The sequence below is a fragment of the Bidens hawaiensis genome, unplaced genomic scaffold, assembly GCF_021521415.1.
Source record: "Bidens hawaiensis isolate Kalapana, Puna unplaced genomic scaffold, B.hawaiensis_p1.1 tig00032042_1, whole genome shotgun sequence".
Classification (NCBI taxonomy): Eukaryota; Viridiplantae; Streptophyta; class Magnoliopsida; order Asterales; family Asteraceae; genus Bidens; species Bidens hawaiensis.
The window spans coordinates 119,380-143,528 of NW_027505232.1; the positions used below are offsets into that span (position 1 = coordinate 119,380).

The 24,149-nt window shown below is 40.6% G+C and overlaps 2 protein-coding genes and 1 pseudogene across 3 annotated transcripts; all 3 read left to right on the plus strand.

Annotated features, from left to right (window-relative positions):
• Positions 1–539: 539 nt before the first annotated feature.
• Positions 540–3,081, plus strand: LOC143611700 (SUPPRESSOR OF GAMMA RESPONSE 1-like). The gene is made up of 6 exons (XM_077085870.1): positions 540–642; positions 1,309–1,450; positions 1,537–1,723; positions 1,812–2,314; positions 2,398–2,808; positions 2,948–3,081. Exons 1-6 carry the CDS (start codon positions 635–637, stop codon positions 2,993–2,995), a joined length of 1,299 nt encoding a protein of 432 aa, XP_076941985.1. The 5' UTR covers positions 540–634; the 3' UTR covers positions 2,996–3,081.
• A 1,969-nt stretch (positions 3,082–5,050) lies between these two features.
• Positions 5,051–19,110, plus strand: LOC143611701 (mediator of RNA polymerase II transcription subunit 25-like). The gene is made up of 15 exons (XM_077085871.1): positions 5,051–5,154; positions 5,769–5,793; positions 6,419–6,482; positions 6,567–6,697; positions 6,778–6,963; positions 7,036–7,101; positions 7,169–7,379; positions 7,461–7,528; positions 7,621–8,112; positions 8,703–8,756; positions 18,297–18,325; positions 18,394–18,459; positions 18,560–18,644; positions 18,727–18,813; positions 18,925–19,110. Exons 1-15 carry the CDS (start codon positions 5,051–5,053, stop codon positions 19,108–19,110), a joined length of 1,854 nt encoding a protein of 617 aa, XP_076941986.1.
• A 1,973-nt stretch (positions 19,111–21,083) lies between these two features.
• On the plus strand, positions 21,084–23,317 carry LOC143611706 (uncharacterized; annotated as a pseudogene). The gene is made up of 7 exons (XR_013149811.1): positions 21,084–21,161; positions 21,426–21,892; positions 21,990–22,173; positions 22,261–22,485; positions 22,578–22,694; positions 22,777–23,011; positions 23,101–23,317. The product of XR_013149811.1 is annotated as an uncharacterized LOC143611706 (transcript).
• Positions 23,318–24,149: the final 832 nt, after the last annotated feature.

Here is a 24,149-nt window from a genome sequence, read left to right on the forward strand (position 1 = left end):
TCCATTTTTAACGATTTTAGTACCAGTACTTTCGATACTGAGACCGAGCACATCCTTAATTTACCCGCTTCCAAATTTCAAACCAATATCTTAGTGGCCTCCTTTAATAGTGTTGGAAGTTGTCAATGAGCTAGTGTTGGAGCGGTTAGGGAGAGACTTGGTATTCCATGTGACTCATGTTCGGATCTTGGCCCCGTCATTTAGGTTCGGCGGCACCGGGTGATGATGGCAAACTAGGCGAGTAAGTGGTGTTCACTAGTTGAATCCTTGAACCGAATGTGTTTTATCTCACTGCAGTCTCGTGCATTCGGGTGAGTGTTTACGAGCGTTGGAATTAGATGAGAGTTTTTTCCGGATCAAAAGCCAAGTGTATCTCGATGATACGAGTCAACAGCACATTTGAAGAATTTAAAAAAAAAACACATAGTGTTGGAAGTTAATTAATGATTTCGTTGAATTGAATAAAAGTGACGCCGATAATCAAGAAACTTGAAAGAAAACCCTTTTTGTCATTCATTCGACGCGCATTCAATCTATTAGGTCTACCTTCGGTCAAACCAATATTTTGCGGAGTGGTTGCTTTTGCTGAAGATCCATGGTGCCCTAGCTCCTCTGATCCGAATCACTCATCGCCATGGCTCGGTAACCACCCTTCATTCACCCCTCTAACCCAAGATCCGATTTTTTTACGCCTTGACCAAAACCCACTTTGGAAAGATTCATTTGGTTTATGCTTGAAACCCCCAATAAAGTTTGGGGTTTTTGAAATTTTTTATGATCAATGAAAAACCCAAGTTAAAATGTAAGAACTTCCATTGTTATTAATGAGAGTGATTGTTCAAGCTTAGCTTTAAAGTATTGCTGTCTTGTGTGATTTTTAATACCTAATTTTATTATTGTCATTAGGGTTTTACTGTATCATGTAGAAAGTATATATATATATATATATATATATATATATACTTTCTACATGATACAGTAAAACCCTAATGACAATAATAAAATTAGGTATTAAATATATATATATATATATATATATATATATATTTGGAGCTATTTATTTGTTCATGGCCTTGATACAATTCAAGATAAACACTTGATTAAATGCATTTGTATCGAATAAATACCATTCAACTAAAACTTGGTACCATTTTATTTCCTTATTCACTTTTATGTACAAGAGTCCTTCTGACTGTCATCTATGTATTTAATTATGTTGAATATTTTTCTGTTGTGAATTTTATTCGTTTTGGGATTCTCATTTACATTGAGCTTTTATATAATAATCCTTCATGCTGGAAAATGCAGACCGTTATGGTTGGTGGATAGCAATCGAATTGCAACAAAGATTAGAAGTGCCTCCAGTTCATGTGACCCTGAAAACATCAATTGGAAAAGCAATCCCACAAAAGCATGCCCAAACTGCCACCATATAATCGACAACAGTGATGTAAATTTACGTTCCCACATCATTATAATATTTTAGGCTAGTGTACTAACTCTACAACGATAAACATAAAACATTTCTGTTTGTAGGTTAATCAAGCATGGCCAGGGTTGCCCCAAGGGGTTAAATTTGACCCATTGGATCAAGAAATTATGTGGCATTTACTTGCTAAAAGTGGTGCAAGTGGCTTCCAACCTCACCCGTTTATTGATGAGTTTATTCCAACGGTTGAACAAGATGATGGAATCTGCTACACTCATCCTCAAAAGCTACCAGGTACTAAATAAGCATTCTTCTTTATATTTTTTTCAATATGATAATATGTACGTTTCATGTAACATGAGTCTTTTTTATGTTGTATTAGGGGTCCAACAAGACGGAAGTGTATCTCACTTCTTTCACAGAGCCATCAAGGCTTACAACACTGGAACCAGGAAACGCCGTAAGATACACGGTGATGATTTTGGGGATTTCCGTTGGCATAAAACCGGTCGAACCAAACCCGTTGTTTTAGATGGGGTTCAACAGGGGTGTAAGAAAATTATGGTTCTTTATGTAAGCCCGGTAAAAGGCAGGAAGGCAGAAAAAACAAATTGGGTTATGCACCAATATCATTTGGGAACTGGGGAAGATGAAAAAGAAGGCGAGTATGTGATTTCAAAAATCTTTTATCAGCAACAGCCGCAGTCAAAACCGAACGGAAAAGATGAAGAGATTGTAGTTGCAGACTTTGACTTTCCTGTTGTAAAAGCTGACCCTGTCACCCCTAAGTCTGTGACCCCTGAACCGCCTCGTGCTGAACGGCGGGTCCCAGAAACGGTGGGTCTTGAACAAGAGCCTGCTGAGCTTCTTGCAGATCCTGGTCAGGTATTTTGTCTTGTAGAATATTGATTTTGCAAGAATTGAAGATGTACAACATGAAAACATTCTCGTTATTATTTTTAATGTAGCATGAGATGGAGCCCGTGTACGAGGCTGAGGTTGAAATTTCTGGAGGGAAGCTTGGTGATCATGAAGATGAGATGACTAATGAAAATCACGTCTTTGAGACACCGGGAGCTAATAATGATAGTCAAGGTGGTGAGGAATCAAAATGGTGGGATAGCGAATCGCAGTATATATTGAATTCCCAACAACTTGTGGAAGGGCTTTCTTTGTGTGACGAGTTTCTTCAAAGTCAATCTCCTCAAAGAGGTGTTGAAAATGAAAAACAAGAATCAACTGGGAAACCGCGTCTTGCAGATTATGCTCATTTAGGGCCAGAAAATCTCAAGAAAGATTTAGAAGCATGTCGAGATTTGGTTCTTGATCCTGCAAATTTGGAACTTGATACGCCACCTGATTTCCGGTTGAGCCAGCTTGTAAGTTTTCTTAAGCTGCGTACTTTTATTATTATTATTATTATTATTATTATTATTATTATTATTATTATTATTATTATTATTATTATTATCACTTGTTGTAAAATGATGGAATTGAGATGTTCTGATGGTTTTGCAGGAATTTGAATCACAGGATAGTTTTATTGCATGGGGAGGGTGTAAGTGATGGCTTTTGTGTTGTTTAGCATCTACAATTCATCCAAATGCAAACTCTGTATGTTGCATGTCTTTTTTGTGAAACTATTGTATGTCTGTCATGTTAACTGAAACCAACTTTGGATGAATTGAGATGGTACTTTATCTTTTGGGAGTGTATTTGCTTGTGATATGATAAGTCATGTTAAACTGAAACTAACTTTGGATGAATTGTATGTCTTTTCAACCATTTCATTTGTCAAGGATATGTTTTGATGTGTGATCATGTCTCGAAAACTATATGTAATCCTCTTCGTCTGATCAAGATTCAACTCCTTTCATCTAAAAACTGTTCAAGAAAAACCTCTTTATTCTGTTACGATGTTTTCTATCGACTGAGTTCCCCTTTTTTATAAGACGCCCCCCCCCCCCCCTCTCCTCCCCCACACACAACAAACACCTGGAGTCCTTAATAGATGGAGCAATCATTGATCGACTACGATGTGCGTCCTTTCTTAGTAGATGAAGCATTCGTCAGCAGACTAATACGGCAATTTTTTAAAATAAAAGTTCCATCCATTCTAGATTATTAACTTTCCTTCTTATAATCCAATTCTTATTTAAATGATTGGCATAGTGCATAGTAATAGCTAATAATTGTCTAGTTGACCATTGTTTTAGGGGTCGATAATGTAGTAGCTTGTAAAATCGAGCGGTTCAGTGTAGTTTGAATTAAACAAAAAATATTAAAACAATAAGTTCATGAGGGTGAAAGTAAACGGCTGGAAACTAGGAGATCTGAATGTTGGGTGTTGCGGAAGTGGGTGTCTAGATACTTAGGAAGTCTAGACATCTAGGAAGGTCTGCAGTCTGGCTTAAAGGGTTACTCTTTTATTACAGGCTCAGACTTTACTAGTCTTCTCAGCTAGAATAAAGAACGTATAAGCATTCTCAATCCGTTCCCCATCTCTATCCCTATAATTACACTAAAAAACACTACATTTCTCTCTCATGCTTAATTAAATAGTATTTTTTATACATTTATCATTACAGTTTTCTCTCTCCTCTACTCACAACCAATCCAACAAATATTAAAAAATAAATAAGGGAAACAATGTTTCCCCAAATGTTTTCCCAAATTTACAAAAAATCACTACATTTCTCTCTCCACCCTATAATTTACACTCACAACCACTCATCACCCCACCCTATAATTTACAAACTTCCCTCACATATTTATAGAGAATAGGATGAGAATGCTCTAAGAAAGTTAACCCATATAAGAGCATTCTCATCCCGTTCCCTGTCCCTATATCTATATATATCATATAAGTACACTAAAAAACACTATATTTCTCTTTCTTGTTCAATTAAATAATATTTTTTATACCTTTTTCATTACAGTTTTCTCTCTCCACTCTATAATTTACAAAAAAAATCACTACATTTTCCCCAAATTTACAAAAAATCACTACATTTTCTCTATTCGCCCTATAATTTACACTCACAACCACTCACAACTCCACCCTATAATTTACAAACCCTCCTCACATAATTTTAGGGGATGGGTTGAGAATGCTCTAAGATATTATGTCTTTATAAACTAAAAAAACAAAAAAGAACTTGGTAATGCTTCTATAAATCAAAGCCGCTTAATAACTCATCTAACATAAATCTAGCTAAAATAACTATTCTACTCTTTACTTATGCTTTTATGTTACAGAAGATCACTAAATGAAAACTGACATAGAATGATATGATCAGATTTTAATGATTTTTTTTCTTTTTTTTTCATTTCATAATAATTATATAAATATCACTATATCTGTGTGTCAGTGTGAGTGTGACGGCCGGCCCAAGAGTTGGGTAACCCAAGCCCAAATAAGCCCAAGTTGTAATTGGTGAGTGAATATAAAAATGGTATTTTATGGCTATCATTTCGAGTGTCACGTTGCAATTGCATGACAATAAACCCTCGTCAAATTGACAGGACGGACGGAGTCGATTGATTATCCGATTTGTACGTACACTCGATCATTTCTACCGATTAGCTTGTTGAAGCAACTACATATATATATATATATATATGGCGGAGGAGAAGCGGCAGCTTGTGTTGGTGGTTGAAGGCACCGCCGCTTTAGCTCCTCACTGGCCCACCATTCTCTCCGATTATCTCCATCAAATTATTAGGTATATATATATATATATATATACATACATTCAATCAAAGCCTTTCTAGGTTTTCAACTTTAGTTAGATCGTAATCGGTTTCATTTGGAATCGTAGTAACTGATTTTCAGCTTCTCAATTCATCTTAGGTCTAATTTTACACTAGCTAAATATTGTTTGTGATTAATGATTATAGGTTTAGGATATTTTGAGAGCTCGAAGGAACTCCAATTAACAATTTATTTTACACGAGTCGACTATTGAAACATGTAACGAGCTGTTATAGTTTAGCGTGAATGCGTAATGTAAATGCTCGTTACACATGTTTGAGTAGTCGACTCGTGTAAAAAAAATAAAAATTAAATGCTCTAGTAAATCTAACTTACATATACATGAAAAAATATTGTTAAATGGAGTTCTTTCGAGTTCTCACAACTCATAGGAGTTCCCTAACCGAATGATTATATTAGGGAATGGATGGAAATTAAATGGTAAATATACATTTCTAGAATATTGATGATTGTTGAGTTGCATATCATCTAGAATAATTACATGCTTATGTTGTTTTTAATTAATCTTCTTCTGGTAGTTTTTGTGTTGATATTATGTCCTAATTCTTTTTCATCTATTTGCAGGAAGTTTTGTGGTAATGAAGCAGAGGTAAGCATTTTTTGTATTGCTTGTTAAGTCATCCAACAAACAACAATAATGCTTATATTTCTATAGAAACTCCTTCAATGTTTGTATCCTCTAGGGGTGTGCACGGTTCTGTTCGGTTATTAGCCAAAACTGAAACCATAACTGAAGTTTTTGCTTAATTCGTTTCATTAACCAATCGGTTTTTGGTTATTTCTGTTTGGTTTATTTTGTTAGTTTGTCGGTTTTCGGTTTGGTTCGGTTAATGGCCAAAATCAAATTTAGGATAATTTTTTGCTTAAGGAAACATGAATGGAGGTATATATACATGAAATGGAGGTATATATACATGAAATGGAGGTATAAATACATTTAATGGAGGTATAATATATGGAGGTATAAAAGCTCGAAATATATGAAAATATGAATGGTTCGGTTCGGTTAAATGAGGGTACAAAAAATAACTGATAACCGATTGTCGGTTAATTTGGTTTTTGGTTGATCGGTTTTCAGTTAATTTTGGTTCGTTTTTGTCAGTTTTCGGTGCAGTTTCGGTTAATGGTTTGGTTCTTGCTCACCCCTTTGTGAATGTTTTATTGAGTTGGTTGACCATGCTTATTGCTACTGATTTTTTTTTTCTTGTATTCAGGAAGCAACTAGTTCTATTGTTGAACTGGCTCTTGTTCAGTTCAATGCTCATGGACCTTACAGTAGTACGTGTATTTCCAGATTAACTTTTGTGATCATTTGTATGTATCTCAATATTGTAATGATATTATTTATGTTATTATGCTTAGGCTGTTTGGTACAACGGAGCGGCTGGGCAAGAAATGTTGACTATTTCATGGAGTGGTTATCATGTATGCAATTCAGTGGTGGTGGTTTTAGTGATGCTGCAATTGCTGAAGGGCTTGCTGAAGTTTTAATGGTGTGCATTGTTGTGTATACTATTTTCTGTAGTTGCATTATACTCTTTAATATTCTTATACCAAGTTTTATCATGACCAGATCTGTCCTCCTTCAAAGGGGACCGAAACTCAACCAACTGAGGTTCTTCATAGGCATTGCATCCTTGTTGCGGCAAGTAATCCATATCCACTACCTACACCTGTTTATTGCCCACAAAATAAGAGTGAGATGCAGTCAGAAAGTCGTTTAGTTGATGCTGAAAAAGTTGCTAAATCATTTCCTCAGGTAGTGGAACTTCAGTTTATTTAGTGATTGTTTACTACTCATATTTATACTACACATTATATTTTGTTGCAGTCATGTGTTTCTTTGTCAGTTATATGCCCAAAGCAGCTACCCAAACTCAAAGCAATCTACAATGCGGTAATCGATTTTGTACTTTTATTTAATATTTTTATCAAGATGATGATTGTATTCATTGATTATACAGGGGAAAAGGAACACTTCAACAGCTGCTCCTACTATTGATATTGTTAAGAATCCACATTATCTAATTCTCATCTCAGAAAATTTCGTTGAGGCTTGTGCTGCTTTAAGTCCGCAACAAATAATAAATTCATCATCAAATCAGATCCCTTCAAATATGGAGGTTGCTTCAGCTTCTTCTGTTACAAAACCACCTTCAACTTCTGTTTCACCAGGTTAATTCATGTTCTATTTGTTAATGTGTCAACGTGATCATATTGGTTCTTGATTGATTCCAACAGTTTTCCATCTAGCAGTGAACGAGTCTCCGTTGACTCAGAAACCAGTATCTATTGGAACCGGCCCTTTGGCAACTGTAAAAGCTGTAATAACCTTCAAGCATTAATTTTTTACACTATTAATAATCATGCATATGGTTTTTAATATGATGTTCATTTTTTTAATCTAACTGTGCAGGAGCCTGGCACAGATTCTCCAATTGCATCCCCTCAAGCAATGAAACCCTTTACACCATTATCAACTTCTCAGGAACCAATATCAAGCAATGATCATTTGCTAGATGTGAAACCTGTTGTTAGTAATATACAACAACCCTTACGTTCTCTCAGTCCTGTGAATGTGAGTATTCTTAATAATATCTCGCAAGCACGTCTGGGGAGCCCTACTGCCCTTGCTGGAGGGATGGCCACTGGGATTTCATCCACTGGTGGAAGCCCAATGGCTATTCATATGTCCAATATGATATCTGGATCTGGTTCAGCACCACTACCAGGGACTGCACAGGTGGCACAACATGCTGTAACAATGATGGATGCTCCTGGGATGTCTCAGCAAGTACTAGGAATGCAATCTGTTGGAGTAAATAGCATGGGAACTAATGCTGGTCTTTTGCAACAAACATCAACTGCACCGGAATCAGCAAGGTCAAAATATGTGAAAATATGGGAGGTATTTCAAGTTGCAGCTTTATATCTAATATAACCCTTTAATGAATTCCAAGTTGCTGGTTTTAGTTGATTCCAGTTATTATTCTTATGGAGATCTAAAGTTAGTTGTGTGACTTAATTAATCTGTTATGTGCTTGTTTCCCCATTGGTATTTAAAGTTTAGCAGATAGCCAGAAAAAGTTATTTCAAAACAAGTTATTGCCACTTAAATTATGTATGAACTTTTGTGAGCATAAGCTATATATAGAACAAACACAACATGTTAAGTCTAATGTAGGGTGGGGCAGATTTTGTTATGCGATACAAGTTGAACAGGTCTTTGAGGTTTATATATCTACTGATCTATTAGATTTTTGTTGGTAATTCTGGTTTCCATGATTATTTCTGTATCTGGTTTCCATGGATTATTTTTACACTTTTAATTCTGTTGATAATTATTGGCATCACATAAAAACCTTGCGAACGTTTTTCACATTGGCATCCTATTTGTTTGCATGAATCTTTATAAAACAGTTTAGGGATATTTGAATTTTTCATACTTTCTTGTTTATATCACTACAATTGTTTCTTCATATTCTGCATGATGCACAGGGAGATCTACATGGTAAGCGACAAGACCAGTTTGTCACCATCACCAAATTAGAGGTGTGTTTCAAGCCTTATATTTTACCATATTGTAACTGAATTCAAACTTCAAATTTTATACAACTATCTTGAAGAGAGACGTCTGCGCAGAAACCAACTGGATCCGCAGGACCCACCATGCTCAGAGACGTGACGTCCTTACGCGCAATACGCAAGCTGTTCCCGCAGGAAATGCCTCCCAATGGTGAAGTACTCCGCCTGTTCCCGCAGCTGCGGATACAAGCCATCAGGGAAGGCCACCCGCGCAGCAAGGCTACACGCACAAGGCACTTAGCTCTCAAAATAATTCAGTAGGAATGAGCAAAGCCGGGAACAATCCCGTACAAAGGCGGGAGGGGGAATACTCCCGCCCAAATGAGCCAGTCCGTACGATACTGGAGGATCTTTTGTACTGTACCTGACGAGGTATGGGCAAAAGATCTGACCAGAGATACGACAGCTCATTGACAACAGTATGGCGAGCAGCATGCTCTTGTACTGTATGTCACTATTAGCCGCTGCCTACTCACCAACTCCTGTCATACCACGTGCATAGCCTGCAGTTGGTGGAAAAGGAATAGTACACAGCAGGCCTGGTCACTGTCAGCCGCTGCCTACCCACCAACTACCAGCATGGCACGTGCGTAGGCTACAGTTGGTAGAACAGGAATACTATTCAGCCGGCTATACCTTCTTGGAAACCTACCTTCGGCTATAAATACCCCAAATGGTATGATCATCTGATCTTATCTTGTATCTCATATCTTATACCTGATATCTGCTCTAGCAATCTCTTAATATACACTTATATTCAAGAGCAATCTAGTCTGATTCTCACGCCGGAGGGTGGTCACAAGGAGGTACCCCCCCCTTCTCAGTGACGAGCTCACGGTGTCTGTTTTGCAGGTTATCAGAAGAACCATCTTTGTCGGATCTAACCCCTCGTGGGAAACATCTATTTAACCCCCAGATTATCCGTAATCTGCCCGGGGTCAATTAGTGTTTCTTCATTGGCGCCATCCGTGCATAAAAGCTAGAACTTAATTCTTTTTCAGTTCTCAAAACTTCTGGAAAGATGGTTAAAGAAACTCCGGTAACCACAACCCCAGCTACTGGGGGGAATACCGACGACTACACAGTTTTTACGAACACTACCCCGGTTACCCAAGCCGGGGTAAGTGCAGTAAATTTTACGAACACTACCCCAGTTACCCAAGCTGGGGCAAGTGCAGTAAATAATCTCTCACTGGGATTCACCGATACCCAGTTAGAGAGACAAAGAACGAGGCTCCCCCGCCAAACACTCGATGAAGTTAAAGCGTGGGCGGAAGCACGTCAAAAAGAATTCCAAGCTGAGTTGGATGAACGCTTACGTTCACTCCAACAGGCTGAGGATTTCATAGAGTACTTGGATGATGATTCGGAGGAATCCGATAGTGACGCAAACCCTCGTCATAAGGCGAAAGGGAAGCGTAAGGAAACGGACTCCCAACCGAAAAGACATTTTGGAGAAACCTTCAAACCAAAAAACGCGGATGGAAACCCACGTGACTTCTCCAAAACATTTACACCAACTGCTGCAAAGGCTGGAACGTCCAAATTTGCAAGGGACATTGCGGAAGCAATCGTCCCGAAAAGTGCCAAACAGATGTCCAACATCGGCACTTACGATGGTATATCTGATCCAGACGATCATTTGAACAGGTTCATAGCAGGGGCAACCGTCAGTAGTTGGACGGAACCTACGTGGTGTTACATGTTCCAAATGACGCTTGTGGGGGCAGCTAGAGCGTGGTTCGATCGTCTACCGGTCCACCACATCTACGATTGGGAAGACTTCCAGCAGAAGTTTAGCCAACACTTCAGCCAACAAAGAAAGTATACCGAAGAGCAATGGACAATCCTCAATTGCATTCGAGAGGAAGATGAATCTTTGCCAGACTTCATCACTCGCTTCAACTCAAAGAAGCTAAGTCTGGGCAATAGTAGCGAAGATCTTGTTCGCGCTGCTTTTATCCAGGGCGCGAACGACCCAGAGCTCATCCGCACCTTAACGGGTAAAGATGGCATGCCATCCACATGGGATGCCATCATGACAGCAGCTAAACGCTTTGCGGAAACGGAGAAGCAACTGGGTAGAGATCTCCCCCAGAGCACAAACCTCTACACCCAGAAAACAAGAGAAGACAACGTCCTTACAGCCCGACTAAACAAAAAGCGGAAGCTAGGCATTTGGCAGTCAAGGGTAAACTTTGACACCTCATCCGGCTTGCAACATCGGTTAGGCGGAAGGGATAACGTACAGTCGAACCAGAACTCCAGATGGACGCCACTCACCAAAAGCGTAACCGAGATATTCGCCACTGAGGAGCTCCCATGGCCAAAGGCTCCAATAATCCGACATCGTCACAATGCTGATCGGAGCAAATACTGTGACTTTCTCAGGACAAAAGGCAACAACACTGAAGAATGCACAGACGTGAAGGACATTGTCGAAGCATTTGTTAGAGATGGGACGCTCGCGCACCTCGTGGCGTAACGAACGCTGAGCAGGCTGATGCGTGTAGAACCCCAGTTGGGGAAAACACGAATAAAACTGCAGCTTCAATGTTGGAGACTACATACTGCGTAAACAACGAGATCCCGAACCAGGTGCATATCGGCTCGATGGCACTCCCATCCCAACAACATGGAAGGGAGCTCAATTACACAGTTTGCATGTAGATCAATTCCAAATTTGTAAAGAAAAGGCCCAGAGCCACTTCTAATGGAAATGATTCTCCTTAGAACATTGATGCTGATGATCTTACGTTTATACTTATGAACTTTCCACACTGATATGCCGGTCTTCACCGCATACATAAGTGGGGAAGTCGTTGCTTGTGGAAGGCGGCAAAACCCGCATAAACACAAAAAACGGTAAACCTTCACGCAGGTCAGTCATAGGTAAAGTTGGGTCATCCCACTAAATGAAAGTGCCGGTCCTAACCGCACAAATCATGATGGAGGAAACCGAACTAACCTATTGACAACCGCGCGTCGAACGGTTAATTTATTCAAAACACTGATGCCGGTTTTCAACGCATAAATAAGTGTAAAGAAATCGTTGCTTGTGGAAGGCGGCAAAACCCGCATAAACACAAAAAACGGCAAACCTTCACGCAGGTCAGTCATAGGTAAAGTTTGGTGATCCCACTAAATGAAAGTGCCGGTCTTAACCGCACAAATCATGATAGAAGAAACCGAACTAACCTATTGACAACCACGCGTCGAACGGTTACCCTATTCAAAATACTTAGAAAATTTCTAACAGAAGGATGAGGAAAACCTCCACGCAGGTCAGATATAGGTGAAGTTTAGCCATCCTACCAAGTGCAAGTGACGGTTTTACCCGCACAATCACGAAGGGGGAAGCAAAACTTCAACCTATTATCTACCACGTTCAAAGGTTAACTTATTCTAAATACTTAGAAAATTTCTAACAGAAGGATGAGGAAAACCTCCACGCAGGTCAGATATAGGTGAAGTTTAGCCATCCTACCAAGTGCAAGTGACGGTTTTACCCGCACAATCACGAAGGGGGAAGCAAAACTTCAACCTATTATCTACCACGTTCAAAGGTTAACTTATTCTAAACACTTAGAAAATTTCTAACAAAAAGATGAGGAAAACCTCCACGCAGGTCAGATATAGGTAAAGTTTAGCCATCCTACGAAGTGCAAGTGACGGTCCTACCCGCGCAATCACGAAGGAGGAAGCAAAACTTCAACCTATTATCTACCACGTTCAAAGGTTAACTTATTCTAAACACTTGGAAAATTGCTAATTTAAACTAAAGTGTGCATGAGCAAGTCATATAACGTTTATAAAGCAAGTCATCCAGTGAAAGTAGCGGTCTTACCCGCACAAAGATTTATATTTCATAATAATTCATTACAAGAATGGCCGGGTAACTACCCGCCTACAAGAATATAAATCTATACAAGCTAAACCTATCCTAACAGTGGGAAGGGATCTTAAGGTTCAAGCTTCAGGACCACTCCCTCCAAACCCACTTGTACCCGCACCATCAGTTGGCCGTGGCGGTTCAAGGAAGGTCTTTAGAATGGCTAGCCCATCATCAGCAGCAGCAACTTCGTTCACCTTCTCCACCACCGGATGCGGGAAGGCGGCATACTGATTCACTGCTTGGTCATATACAGCTTCAGTATCAACATCATATAAAGGGAAGTTGGAAGGCGGGATGCCTTTCTCAACGAACCCTAGACCAAGCAGGAAGCCGACCTTTTCCCCATCCTCGTGAGAAGCGTTGAGGGCTGCGCTCATGGCATCGTCGTATGATGTGTCCGTGAAGACTCGATGCACAACCTACAAGAAAAAAATACAAGTATCAAAACCTTTTCTATTTACAAAGAAAAGCGTGAAGACATTATGAAGCTAAGCTTACCTGCGACAACGCTTCTCGAAGAAGCCATTCCTTGGTAACCAGAGCTTCCTGGAGGGCAGCTTGAGCTTGGTTACGGGCGCGTTCGGCTTCACTTTTGTTGAGGTTGGCAAGCAACACTTCTTTAGCCGCAGCCTCTTCAACGCCCTTTAGCTTCCGCTCAGTGTGGTCAAGCACCCCCCTCTGGTCCAAGATCTCTTGGAGCTTCTTGGCGTCTTCCATCGCCAAGGCATCATGAGCCTGTTGGAGCGCCTCTAGTTTGGCTTTAAGTTCCTCATTCTCGAGGCGTAGAGGCTCAGCAACAGCTTCAGCCTTGGTGGCCCTCTCAGTTGCGTTCCGTGCAGTTTCCTTAGCCAGCCGAAGCTGTTCGTTAACAGCTTGGGCAGCCTTGGAACGGGCCTCGAGCCGGGCCTGAACTTCAACCTCGAGGGCCTTGAAGGCCTTCTCCTTTTCCGCAGCCACTGCGGTAAGCCTCTTGTTCTCCTCCCGGACAGCCCGCACCTGAGCTACTTCTTGAATACGAGCTGCTTTTAACTTGTCGTTTTCACGACAGAGCAGCTCGACGCGCGGCTGCATCCGGGCCAGGAGAATCCGAAGCTCGTTGGTTAGCCTACCCTCCTGGTAGCTAGCCATTGCTTCCCCCAACGCACCACTGTGAGCTGCGTGACGAGCCCACTCCACGCACTCCACAGGCGTGCGAAGGGTTGTTCCTCGGCGGATGTTCCATCGTGGAACATACATTTCATTGGAATCCGACACTGCAAAAAACAAAAAGCAGTTAGGAAAAAAAAAAGGCCAAAAGAACCCTACGCACCTGTAGGGTCGACAACAGGCCGATAGCCGCCAAACCCATCACCTGAACCCAAGGGAAATCCATCCAAGAGGTCAGGCAGATGGGAAGGAGGCAGAGGTTGGCGAGAAGCCCCAAGCATACCTGAAGGATCGGCCGTAGCTGCCGACGTCGGAGGAGGCATGGAGGCCGCCGCGGTAGAAACCAATGGAGGTGAACTCACCGGAGGTGAACTCACAACCGTGGTCGCCGCTGCGGAAGTACCCGCAGAAGTAGTCACCGCCGGCTCAGTGAAAGATTCAGTAAATATGGCACTGACAGCCGGCGGAGATGTCATCACAGTTGGAACAGTTGGCTCAACTGGGTGAGCAACTGAACCAACAACTGAAGCAGGCGCAGCCGCCTGGGTCATCGCCTCAGGTAGGTTGACCAAGCCTACCGTCATGGGTCCGGAGGTGCTTCTCCCCGCTCCACCCTGGAATGCGGTAGCATCCACGCCTGCACAAAGAAGATATAAGTATAATGGCGGAAAGATATGAAGTTAAAAAGTAAAGTTTGTACTTACGGGTTTTCTTGAGCCTAAAAGTGCGAACAGGCGGGGACGAACCCGATGGAGCCGGCCTCTTCACGCCGCTCACCGTCGTTGTCCTGGGCTGCTCGGAGGTGACGGTTGTCTCAGCCTCCGGAGCAGTGGTCTTATCACCACCAGGGTTCCCCGACACCTCCTCGCTTTCGGTCTCTGAATCAGAACGATGCACCGGATCAGCAGTGGAGGCAACCTTCGCCTTCCCCTTCCCGCCGGCAGCCTTCTTTTTCCGCACCAACGGAGGACCATCTGCGGATTCCTCATCAGAACACAAGATTAGAGGAATTCCAGCAGAGGTTTCAGCATTGAGAGGTCGAGGGTTGAATAACTCCTTACCTGGCCGCCTGGCGCTCAGGATCTCGTGGCCTGGCGGGTAGACCTCCACGAACCGATCCGCCGTCTGTTCAAGGATGGGCAACTCGTTCTCATCTAGAGCACGAGTACCCATCCGAGCGGGACCATCACTCTCCCGCGGCTGCAGGAGAGACTGCAAGTCGTTCCCCTCTGAAATAAAAAAGAAACAGTTAGAAGAAAAACCTATATTAACAAAGAAGACAGAGCATACCGTAAGGGACAGAGTTCAAACCGTATTCGAGGACGATGGGAATCTGGGACGCCTCCTTCCACACCCGGCTCATCCCAAGCATCACCATCCCAGACTCCGCAAAGCGGTACACCGGAGTCTGGATCCGGGAGATCTTGGCGAACCATTCCGCCTCCTGGTAGTTGAGGGCGTGAAGGGCTGGGAGTGCTCTCTCATTCTTAAACGTCATCGCAAGGGGGACGACGCGAGCGGAGATATAAAAAAACTCACGCTTCCACGATCGAAGACTGCGCTCGGTAGCGCAGATCTTCAACCCCTTGATACGATTGACCAAGGTGTACCACCCCTGGATGCACCTCCAAGAATAGAAGGTCATCAACCGGTCAACATGGGGCTCCACGCCCAGAATGAGGCACACCCACTCAAAGTGGCGGATCTTGGCGATCGCCATCGGGTGTACCTCCGTCAAATGCACCCCGTGCCTCTCCAAGACACGGTATACAAACTTCGTCAATGGGAACCTGAGATTCCCATAAACGAAGAATGCAGCGTACACCCCTATCTTGCCCTTGGGGGCATCGTACACCGTCTGGTGTGGCTCCGGATACTCAGGCTCGAACGGCTCGAGCATGAACTTCCGGACGACGTACCGATAGAGGTCGGCCGGAAGAGCACACTGGCATTCGCCAGCAGTGCTCTTATCGTCTTTATCAGACGTAGACGTTGGGATCTCGACGTGCACGTCAAATTCTTCGGCAGCAGCTTCAAGATCGTGAGTAGAAGACATGGTTTGGAGGTAAAGAAGAGTGATTTCAGGAGAATGCTTGGCAGAAAGTATTCGCCGGAAATCGTTTACAAGAAGAGAAGAGTGAAAGTGTGAATTACAAAGGACCCTCTCCCCCTTTATATACTCATCGCAATTAATGCGATGAATTTAATGCGGAAGAGAGAGAAATCGCAGGTGCAATGAAACTATGACACGTGGCAAAGTGCAAGCTGGCAACAACTGTTGAAAGGACGCGTGCCATTAATTTCGCGGCCACGCGCCCGAAAAATCGCGCCCACGCGCCTGAAAAAGCGTCTGGAATGACCATGTACTGTCACGTCGCCATAACTTCCTGCACGTCCTGAAACAGTCAGAAGAAACCGTCGGACGACGTTTCAACAGTTTGGACTGTTCTTATCCTTTCACCAACTTCGAATTTCAAAATTTCAAAAAGATTCAAAAGTAAGCGGGAAAATACCCCTTACCTTGGCAACCAAGAAACTATAAGACAGGTGCGAGTACAGTGTTAAGGCAAAACCCTTCACATACTTAGCACCTGCAGGGAATTGAAGCCAAGAATACCTAGGCAACCAAGTAACCATAAGACGGGTGCGAGTACAGTGTCAAGGCAAAACCCTTCACATACTTAGCACCCGCAGGGAATTGAAGCCAGGAATACCTTGGAAGTAAAGTAACTATAAGACGAGTGCGGGTACAGTGTCAAGGCAAAACCCTTCACATACCTAGCACTCCGCAGGGAATTGAAACCAAGAAGGATCTTCTGGGCCATGCTTGCGGAAACGGGAATAACATCCCCGCATAGCGGGAACGTCGAGAACTATATTGTTTGAAGCTCCAAGATGGAATTGGTTTTAACATAATTGATCACTATGTTCAAAACTACCAAAACCTCATGGAGAATCTACACAAGTGGGACTCAACGCTCCTGACTTGCGAGGAGGTTACAGACCTACCCGCATCATACCCAAAGATCAAGCAGGAAAGTCGGGAATTTCTGCAAGTGACATTAGGACTTCCGCGGGAAGAATCCCCATGGAAAACCTTAAAACTAAACCCTTTTCAAAACCCTTTGCTTAAGTCCAAAAGTTCACCTCACTTATTAAACATTCATGAGAAGAACATTGGACTGGGGGACTTGAAGAGGTAGGTCCCAACAGAGCCCAGTTGGACCAGCAGGACTCACCTTGAAGAGAGACGTCTGCGCAGAAACCAACTGGATCCGCAGGACCCACCATGCTCAGAGACGTGACGTCCTTACGCGCAGTACGCAAGCTGTTCCCGCAGGAAATGCCTCCCAATGGTGAAGTACTCCGCCTGTTCCCGCAGCTGCGGATACAAGCCATCAGGGAAGGCCACCCGCGCAGCAAGGCTACACACACAAGGCACTTAGCTCTCAAAATAATTCAGTAATGTCACCTGAAGGAATGAGCAAAGCCGGGAACAATCCCGCACAAAGGCGGGGGGGGAATACTCCCGCCCAAATGAGTCAGTCCGTACGATACTGGAGGATCTTTTGTACTGTACCTGACGAGGTATGGGCAAAAGATCTGACCAGAGATACGACAGCTCATTGACAACAGTATGGCGAGCAGCATGCTCTTGTACTGTATGTCACTATTAGCCGCTGCCTACTCACCAACTCCTGTCATACCACGTGCATAGCCTGCAGTTGGTGGAAAATGAATAGTACACAGCAGGCCTGGTCACTGTCAGCCGCTGCCTACCCACCAACTACCAGCATGGCACGTGCGTAGGCTACAGTTGGTAGAACAGGAATACTATTCAGCCGGCTATACCTTCTTGGAAACCTACCTTCGGCTATAAATACCCCAAATGGTATGATCATCTGATCTTATCTTGTATCTCATATCTTATACCTGATATCTGCTCTAGCAATCTCTTAATATACACTTATATTCAAGAGCAATCTAGTCTGATTCTCACGCCGGAGGGTGGTCACAAGGAGGTACCCCCCCCCCCTTCTCAGTGACGAGCTCACGGTGTCTGTTTTGCAGGTTATCAGAAGAACCATCTTTGCCGGATCTAACCCCTCGTGGGAAACATCTATTTAACCCCCAGATTATCCGTAATCTGCCCGGGGTCAATTAGTGTTTCTTCAATTGGCATCCTATTTGTTTGCATGAATCTTTATAAAACAGTTTAGGGATATTTGAATTTTTCATACTTTCTTGTTTATATCACTACAATTGTTTTTTCATATTCTGCATGATGCACAGGGAGATCTACATGGTAAGCGACAAGACCAGTTTGTCACCATCACCAAATTAGAGGTGTGTTTCAAGCCTTATATTTTACCATATTGTAACTGAATTCAAACTTCAAATTTTATACAACTATCAAGCTTCAAAAACTGAACTCAAGTCCTTTTTTTTGTGTGTTTTTGTCCCAGGCTTATCGAAGTGTGTCATCTCCTGAGTCGTAAGTGTCTGGCCTATAAACTTGATCTTTATTTGCATTTTAATACACTAATGTTTTTCATCTCTCAGGCTTGCAGACGATTGGCCATCAACATTGCTAATAGATCGGCTTGTGTCTCAAGAACACATGACCAAGTATGATCCTCATATATCTATCTGCCCATGTAGTTGTCTCTCCACAACTTGACCTACTTTTTTATTACTTTTACATATCACATGATATTTTTATTTACAGACAGCAAATTGGGAAGTGTGAGTTAATTGTTTTCCGAGCACTGAATCAACATGGATTTCTTGGGCAAATGCAAGAAAAGAAGCTTGTAAGCCATCTGCAAACCAAATTAAGCTTGCAAATAATATTTTCAAAGGTTTACATAGTTGTAACTTGTAATAAACACGCAGTGTACAGTTATAAGGTTACCATCACAGACGCTGCTGCTGTCGATAAGTGATAAAGCATTTCGCTTGATTGGAATGCTTTTTCCCGGGGTAAGTTGTGTATCTTGTAATCCTAAATATTGTATTCACTGCAGAAAACAGTCTTTCTGTTTATAATAATAATATGTCACATTCTTATTTTCAACTAATTTGTGGTCTCAGGATAAAGTGGTGTTTAAGCCACATATACCCAGTCAGCAAGCATCACAACAGCAGCCAAGGCTTGTGCCGGGAATGAGTCAGGGTGCAGGAGCCCAAACACAATTAACAGGCGCGGGTGTGGGTGTGGGTGTGGACCAGGGACAAGTTTCTTCACCAGGCCTAAAGCCGAAACCAGAACCAGAGTAGCCTTGAGCCATTTTAGAAGCAAACTTATGTAGTGGGAGATTTCTCCTTTGTTCATGTGTGCAGTTTTACCTCATGTTTTGAGGTTCCTTTTAATCTCATTACCTTTACCTTTTACTTTTTCACATACCATTCAGTAAGTTTAGGTGGTATTAAGCATATGAATAAAGACATGTTTATGGTACCTTAAAACTTTTAAATCTGTGAACCTTACATTAGTTTGCATGCGCTTCAATTTCTAGGGTAGCCTTGCATTAACAAATCATTTAAATTGTTGAGAATATACTTTTAGTGTAAGAACCAAAAATCATACTAGAACCCTTTTTTTTCTTTTTGTTCAATGAAAGTTCGAAAAATATACTTATACTACAAGTACATATAAGTATATTTTTGTGTTACAAATGGATCGGTGATATGAATTTGGGTCCTTTCAATCATTAAACATAGATGAACAATTCAAATTTGTTAAATCAATTTCTTTTTAAATAAGCTTATGAAGGTTTTCATGATAATTCTATAATTAGTTAATTCGGTCGTAGTTGGACTTTCAGTTTATATGCCTTATACAGATATTAATTTAATATATAGGGTGTGGGCATATGCTAATGCTAATTGAAAATAGATTACTGCTCATAAAATCATCCATCTTCTTTTTTTTTCTTTTTCGAAAAAGAAAAATCGTTGTACACGTGCTCTTTCTTTACAAACAGCATCTCGTTATCTTGGATATATAAAAAATAAAAAAATAAAAATACAAAGTTTAGGTGCGATGACCTGTTACACGAAGCTCCTCTCTCTCATTTGATAAAGGATAATAATTAAAAAATAACCACAGATTCTCTCACGTTAAAAAAAAAATAATAATAATAATAATAATAATAATAATAATAATAATAATAATAAATTAAATTTAAATGGTGACATTGATGCATATATTTTCTCTGGGTATTAAACCCAAATGCTATCGTCAAATCAAGTGCGCTTAACAACTAACATTATCTTCTATTTTATTATTAGTAGTATTAGGCCTTAATCTATAAATCTATAATCTATCCTTGTGAATATTATCATCATCAATGACACACTGTTTGTTGCTTCAATTGTCGTTGAATATGAGTAGTTACTTCCATGGCATTTCCTACCAAATTCCAAAACTCTAAGGGCCTGAATTATAAGTAATGAGATTTTAAATCCCATGAATTAATATGCTCGTTTTATTAAATGAAAGAATGGGAATAAAAACTAAATCCCATCAAATCCCATATTTCATGAGATTTTAAAATCCCACCTATTTTAAAGGATTGTTAAGGATTTTCTTATTAACAATAAAAACCCCTTCAAAAAAATTCAAAAAAATTAATAAAAAAATCATAACTCAAAATATAAATAAAAATCAAAAAATGTAAAAAAATTAAAACGTTTCCGCCTTTGCACTTGTTCAAAAAAGTAAAAGAACCGAAACCGAAGGTAGACCAAAACAAAACTGAACCGAATTGATGGAAATTGAAAAAATCGATCAAAACGAAACAAAAAAACTGAAACTGAACAGAAATGAAACTGAAAAAACGACCACAACGAAACAACAAAACTGAAACCGAACAGAAATGAAACTGAAAAAACCGACCACAACGAAACAAAAGGCCGAAAACGAATCCGTAACCGACCAAAAACAAACAAAAGAAACCGAAACCCAACCTGTCCAGTGCTCCGAAACCGACCAAAAAAAAACAAAGGAAACCGAAACCCGACCCGTCCAGTGCAAAAACTCTTAATTCCAATACATATTAGCCAACCAAAAACACATGACAGGAATTCTCAAAACATTCCAATTCCAATTCCAATTCCAATTCCAATTCCAAATCCTTTAAAAAAATTCCTTTTACCCTAAAAGTATTATTATCATTGACTTGTCTCTATATATATATACAAACCAATTCCAATTCCAAGGTTGAATGATGGGTATGAGTTAGTGAGTGATGAATCAAATTGAAAGTCTCCGTTGTTCATCTCCACCAGAAGAGGATGAGTCTGGTAACATGACCACCGCTCCACAGGTATCCCTCATTCAATGCTTTCTTTTTGCTTTTGTTCATCTCACGTGACTGTAATTAATCAACTTATACAGATTGATTGCTTCCTAATTCTAATTATAGGATTCAATATAGGGCTTTGGTAGAAGAAGATCAGTCTCTTTTAATTTAAATTTATATTAAGATCATCATCATGCTATTGCTATACAGCTATTGTCCGTTGTTAACAGCCCTATATATAATACTTAAAAGTTTTCCAATCTGTTCTGATGTGAATTTGAATTATAGAGTGCAGGTCAAAGCCACACAAGTGCAGATAGTAGTAATTCAATGGAACCGGTTATTGGAAATGCACGCCATTGGCAAGACGTCTTCTGGCTAGGAATCTTTCTTTTGCATTTGGTTTTAGTAGGTCTTGCGCTTGGGGTACTCGGGCTTAATAGATTTAGGAAGAAAGATAGGCTTAACATAGATCAATACACAAACAGAATTATTGGAAACCAAGCCGATTTAACAGAAGACTACTGGCCACTATATGCTATTGCAGCTGGAGTCGGAACTTTTCTCGGGTGGGCTTGGTTACTGTTACTCGGTTCACGGGCCAATCAAATGATGAAGATATCGATTCATGTATTGACTACATATCTTGCAGTTCTTAGTGTTTTCTGCTTTTGGGACAAACTGGTTTTCTGGGGTGTTACTTTTGCTGTCGGTTCTGGTTTGCAGTTTTTGTATATCATATCAGTCATAGACAGGTTATAACTTATATCCAACTTTAAAGCATTTAGTTTTTACTTTTTACAATTTTTATCCTTTTTTTAGACTTTTGACTAGTGTTTGACTTTTATGTAGACTTCCATTTACTATGCTGGTCCTGCAAAGAGCGGTAATGATGGTTTGGAAGCTTCCAGATGTTATGAGAATAGCATGTGTGTTCATGGTGGTCATGTGCCTATGGCTAGCTCTATGGTCTTTTGGTGCAGCCGGTGTGGTGGCTTCAAGTATTGGTGATGGTGGACGATGGTGGCTTCTTGTGGTGAGGTGGCAACAATGGAAGCTTTTGGTTTAACATTAACTGAAACATGCTTGGTCTCATGTGATGACGTGTGCATAATGCGTGCAGGTATTTTCTGTGAGTTTGTTTTGGACGGGTGCGGTTCTTTGTAATACTGTTCATGTTATAGTGTCGGGTATGGTGTTTCTTGTGCTTATTCATGGCGGTCCCGAGGCGGCTTCAATGCCACGGGACCCGCTGCTTCATTCTTTACGCTTTGCTGTAACTACTTCTTTTGGAAGCATTTGTTATGGCTCACTTTTCACTGCTGCTATCAGAACACTACGGTGGGAGGTAAACAGTTAAACACATTATTTATTCACTTTTCATATTGTATAACTTTAACAAACAATATGATTCTAAGTTCAATTGGTTATATTGACCAGATTAGGGGATTTAGGTCAAAGATTGGCAACAATGAATGTCTTTTATGCTGTGTGGATTTTGTGTTTCACCTGGTTGAAACGCTAGTTCGCTTCTTCAACAAGTACGCCTATGTGCAGGTGCATAAGGATTATTCCAAATTCATGTATTAAAGCATGCATCTTTTAGTAATAGTTAATTTTTTAAATGCTTATTTTTTAGATTGCAGTTTATGGGAAAAGTTTTAATCACTCAGCCAGAGATGCGTGGGAATTATTCCAATCAACTGGTGTTGAAGCACTTATTGCATATGATTGTTCGGGTGCGGGTTTTACTGATGGGAACACTTTTAGGTGGACTTATTACTGGAACTTGTGCTGTAATTTTGACCAGAATCAAACATGCTGACCGAGTGATCATGATGGGGTCCACATCGATTTTGTTGGGCATGGTCTTGGTAAGTAACAGCCCGCTACGATGTTTCATTCCTAAAGCGATATGTGTTTTCTGAAAGCATTAAAACATTTATAAACAACATTTTTGTAGGTTGGATTAGCAATGGTAGTGGTTGAAAGTGCTGTGACATCAATATACATATGTTATGCAGAAGATCCATTGTTGATACACAGGTGGGGACACAGATTTCTTTAACCAGATGTCAGAGACGTTACATGAACGTCTCCAGCACAGAAGTTCTCGAGGTACACAAGTCTTGAACCAAAATCGGCCTGTTGACCACATACGAGAAACAAGTTCAATATGATCGTTGACTTTTTTTTTTTTAAGGTTGAGGTTGATTTTGTACCATTTAGTGAATAATTTTAGTTTATGTTGTTTACCTGAAACCTTTTCTTCTATTTATAGTTTTTGTAAGTTGTCCTTTTCTTTTAGGCCTCATTTGTATTTTGTTAGTTAAACACTTAAGTTTATGTTTTTCATAGTGTATAATTCTTTTTAACTTCTGCCTGTGTTTTTTAAGTGATTGTATTTTTTATGTTGTGTTTGGGTCTAGTCACTTTAAATCTAATCTTATTATTGGGCCGAGGTAGTATAGGCCTATTATCAACTTTGATTGTTTTGGCGTAGAGAATTAAAATTTAAAAGCACGAGATGATATATAAATGCGTTGATAAAAAAAGAAAGAAATGAGCGTCACAATCGCATCATCTTTTGCGCCCACTTTTCAGGCAGCCAGCCAACAGGTGGTTTTACTTTACACCCTTTGCTTCTACGCACATTTAAAAGCGGTAAGGTGTAGCCATGCTAGCTACATTTAAAAATATTTTAACAAGATTATTTTTAATCACAAGTGTATATCAATAGTGATTAATATATGGGTACTTCTTAAAATTGTTCAATTTAGGAGGGGAGAAACTAAAATAGCCCTATTTTTTTTTATAAGATCTCGTAAATGTTAGGATTTGTGAAGGCCTTTGGGTCGGGTTTGTTGATTGTCAATTAGAAAACTAAAAGGGGGTGGCCCGTTTGATTATGGAGGATGGCTCATTGAAGTTTTCTTGGTCCATACTCTATTACACTTAATTGTTATCTATATAAAAATATTGATCTTTGTACTGTGCTTAATAAAAATATCC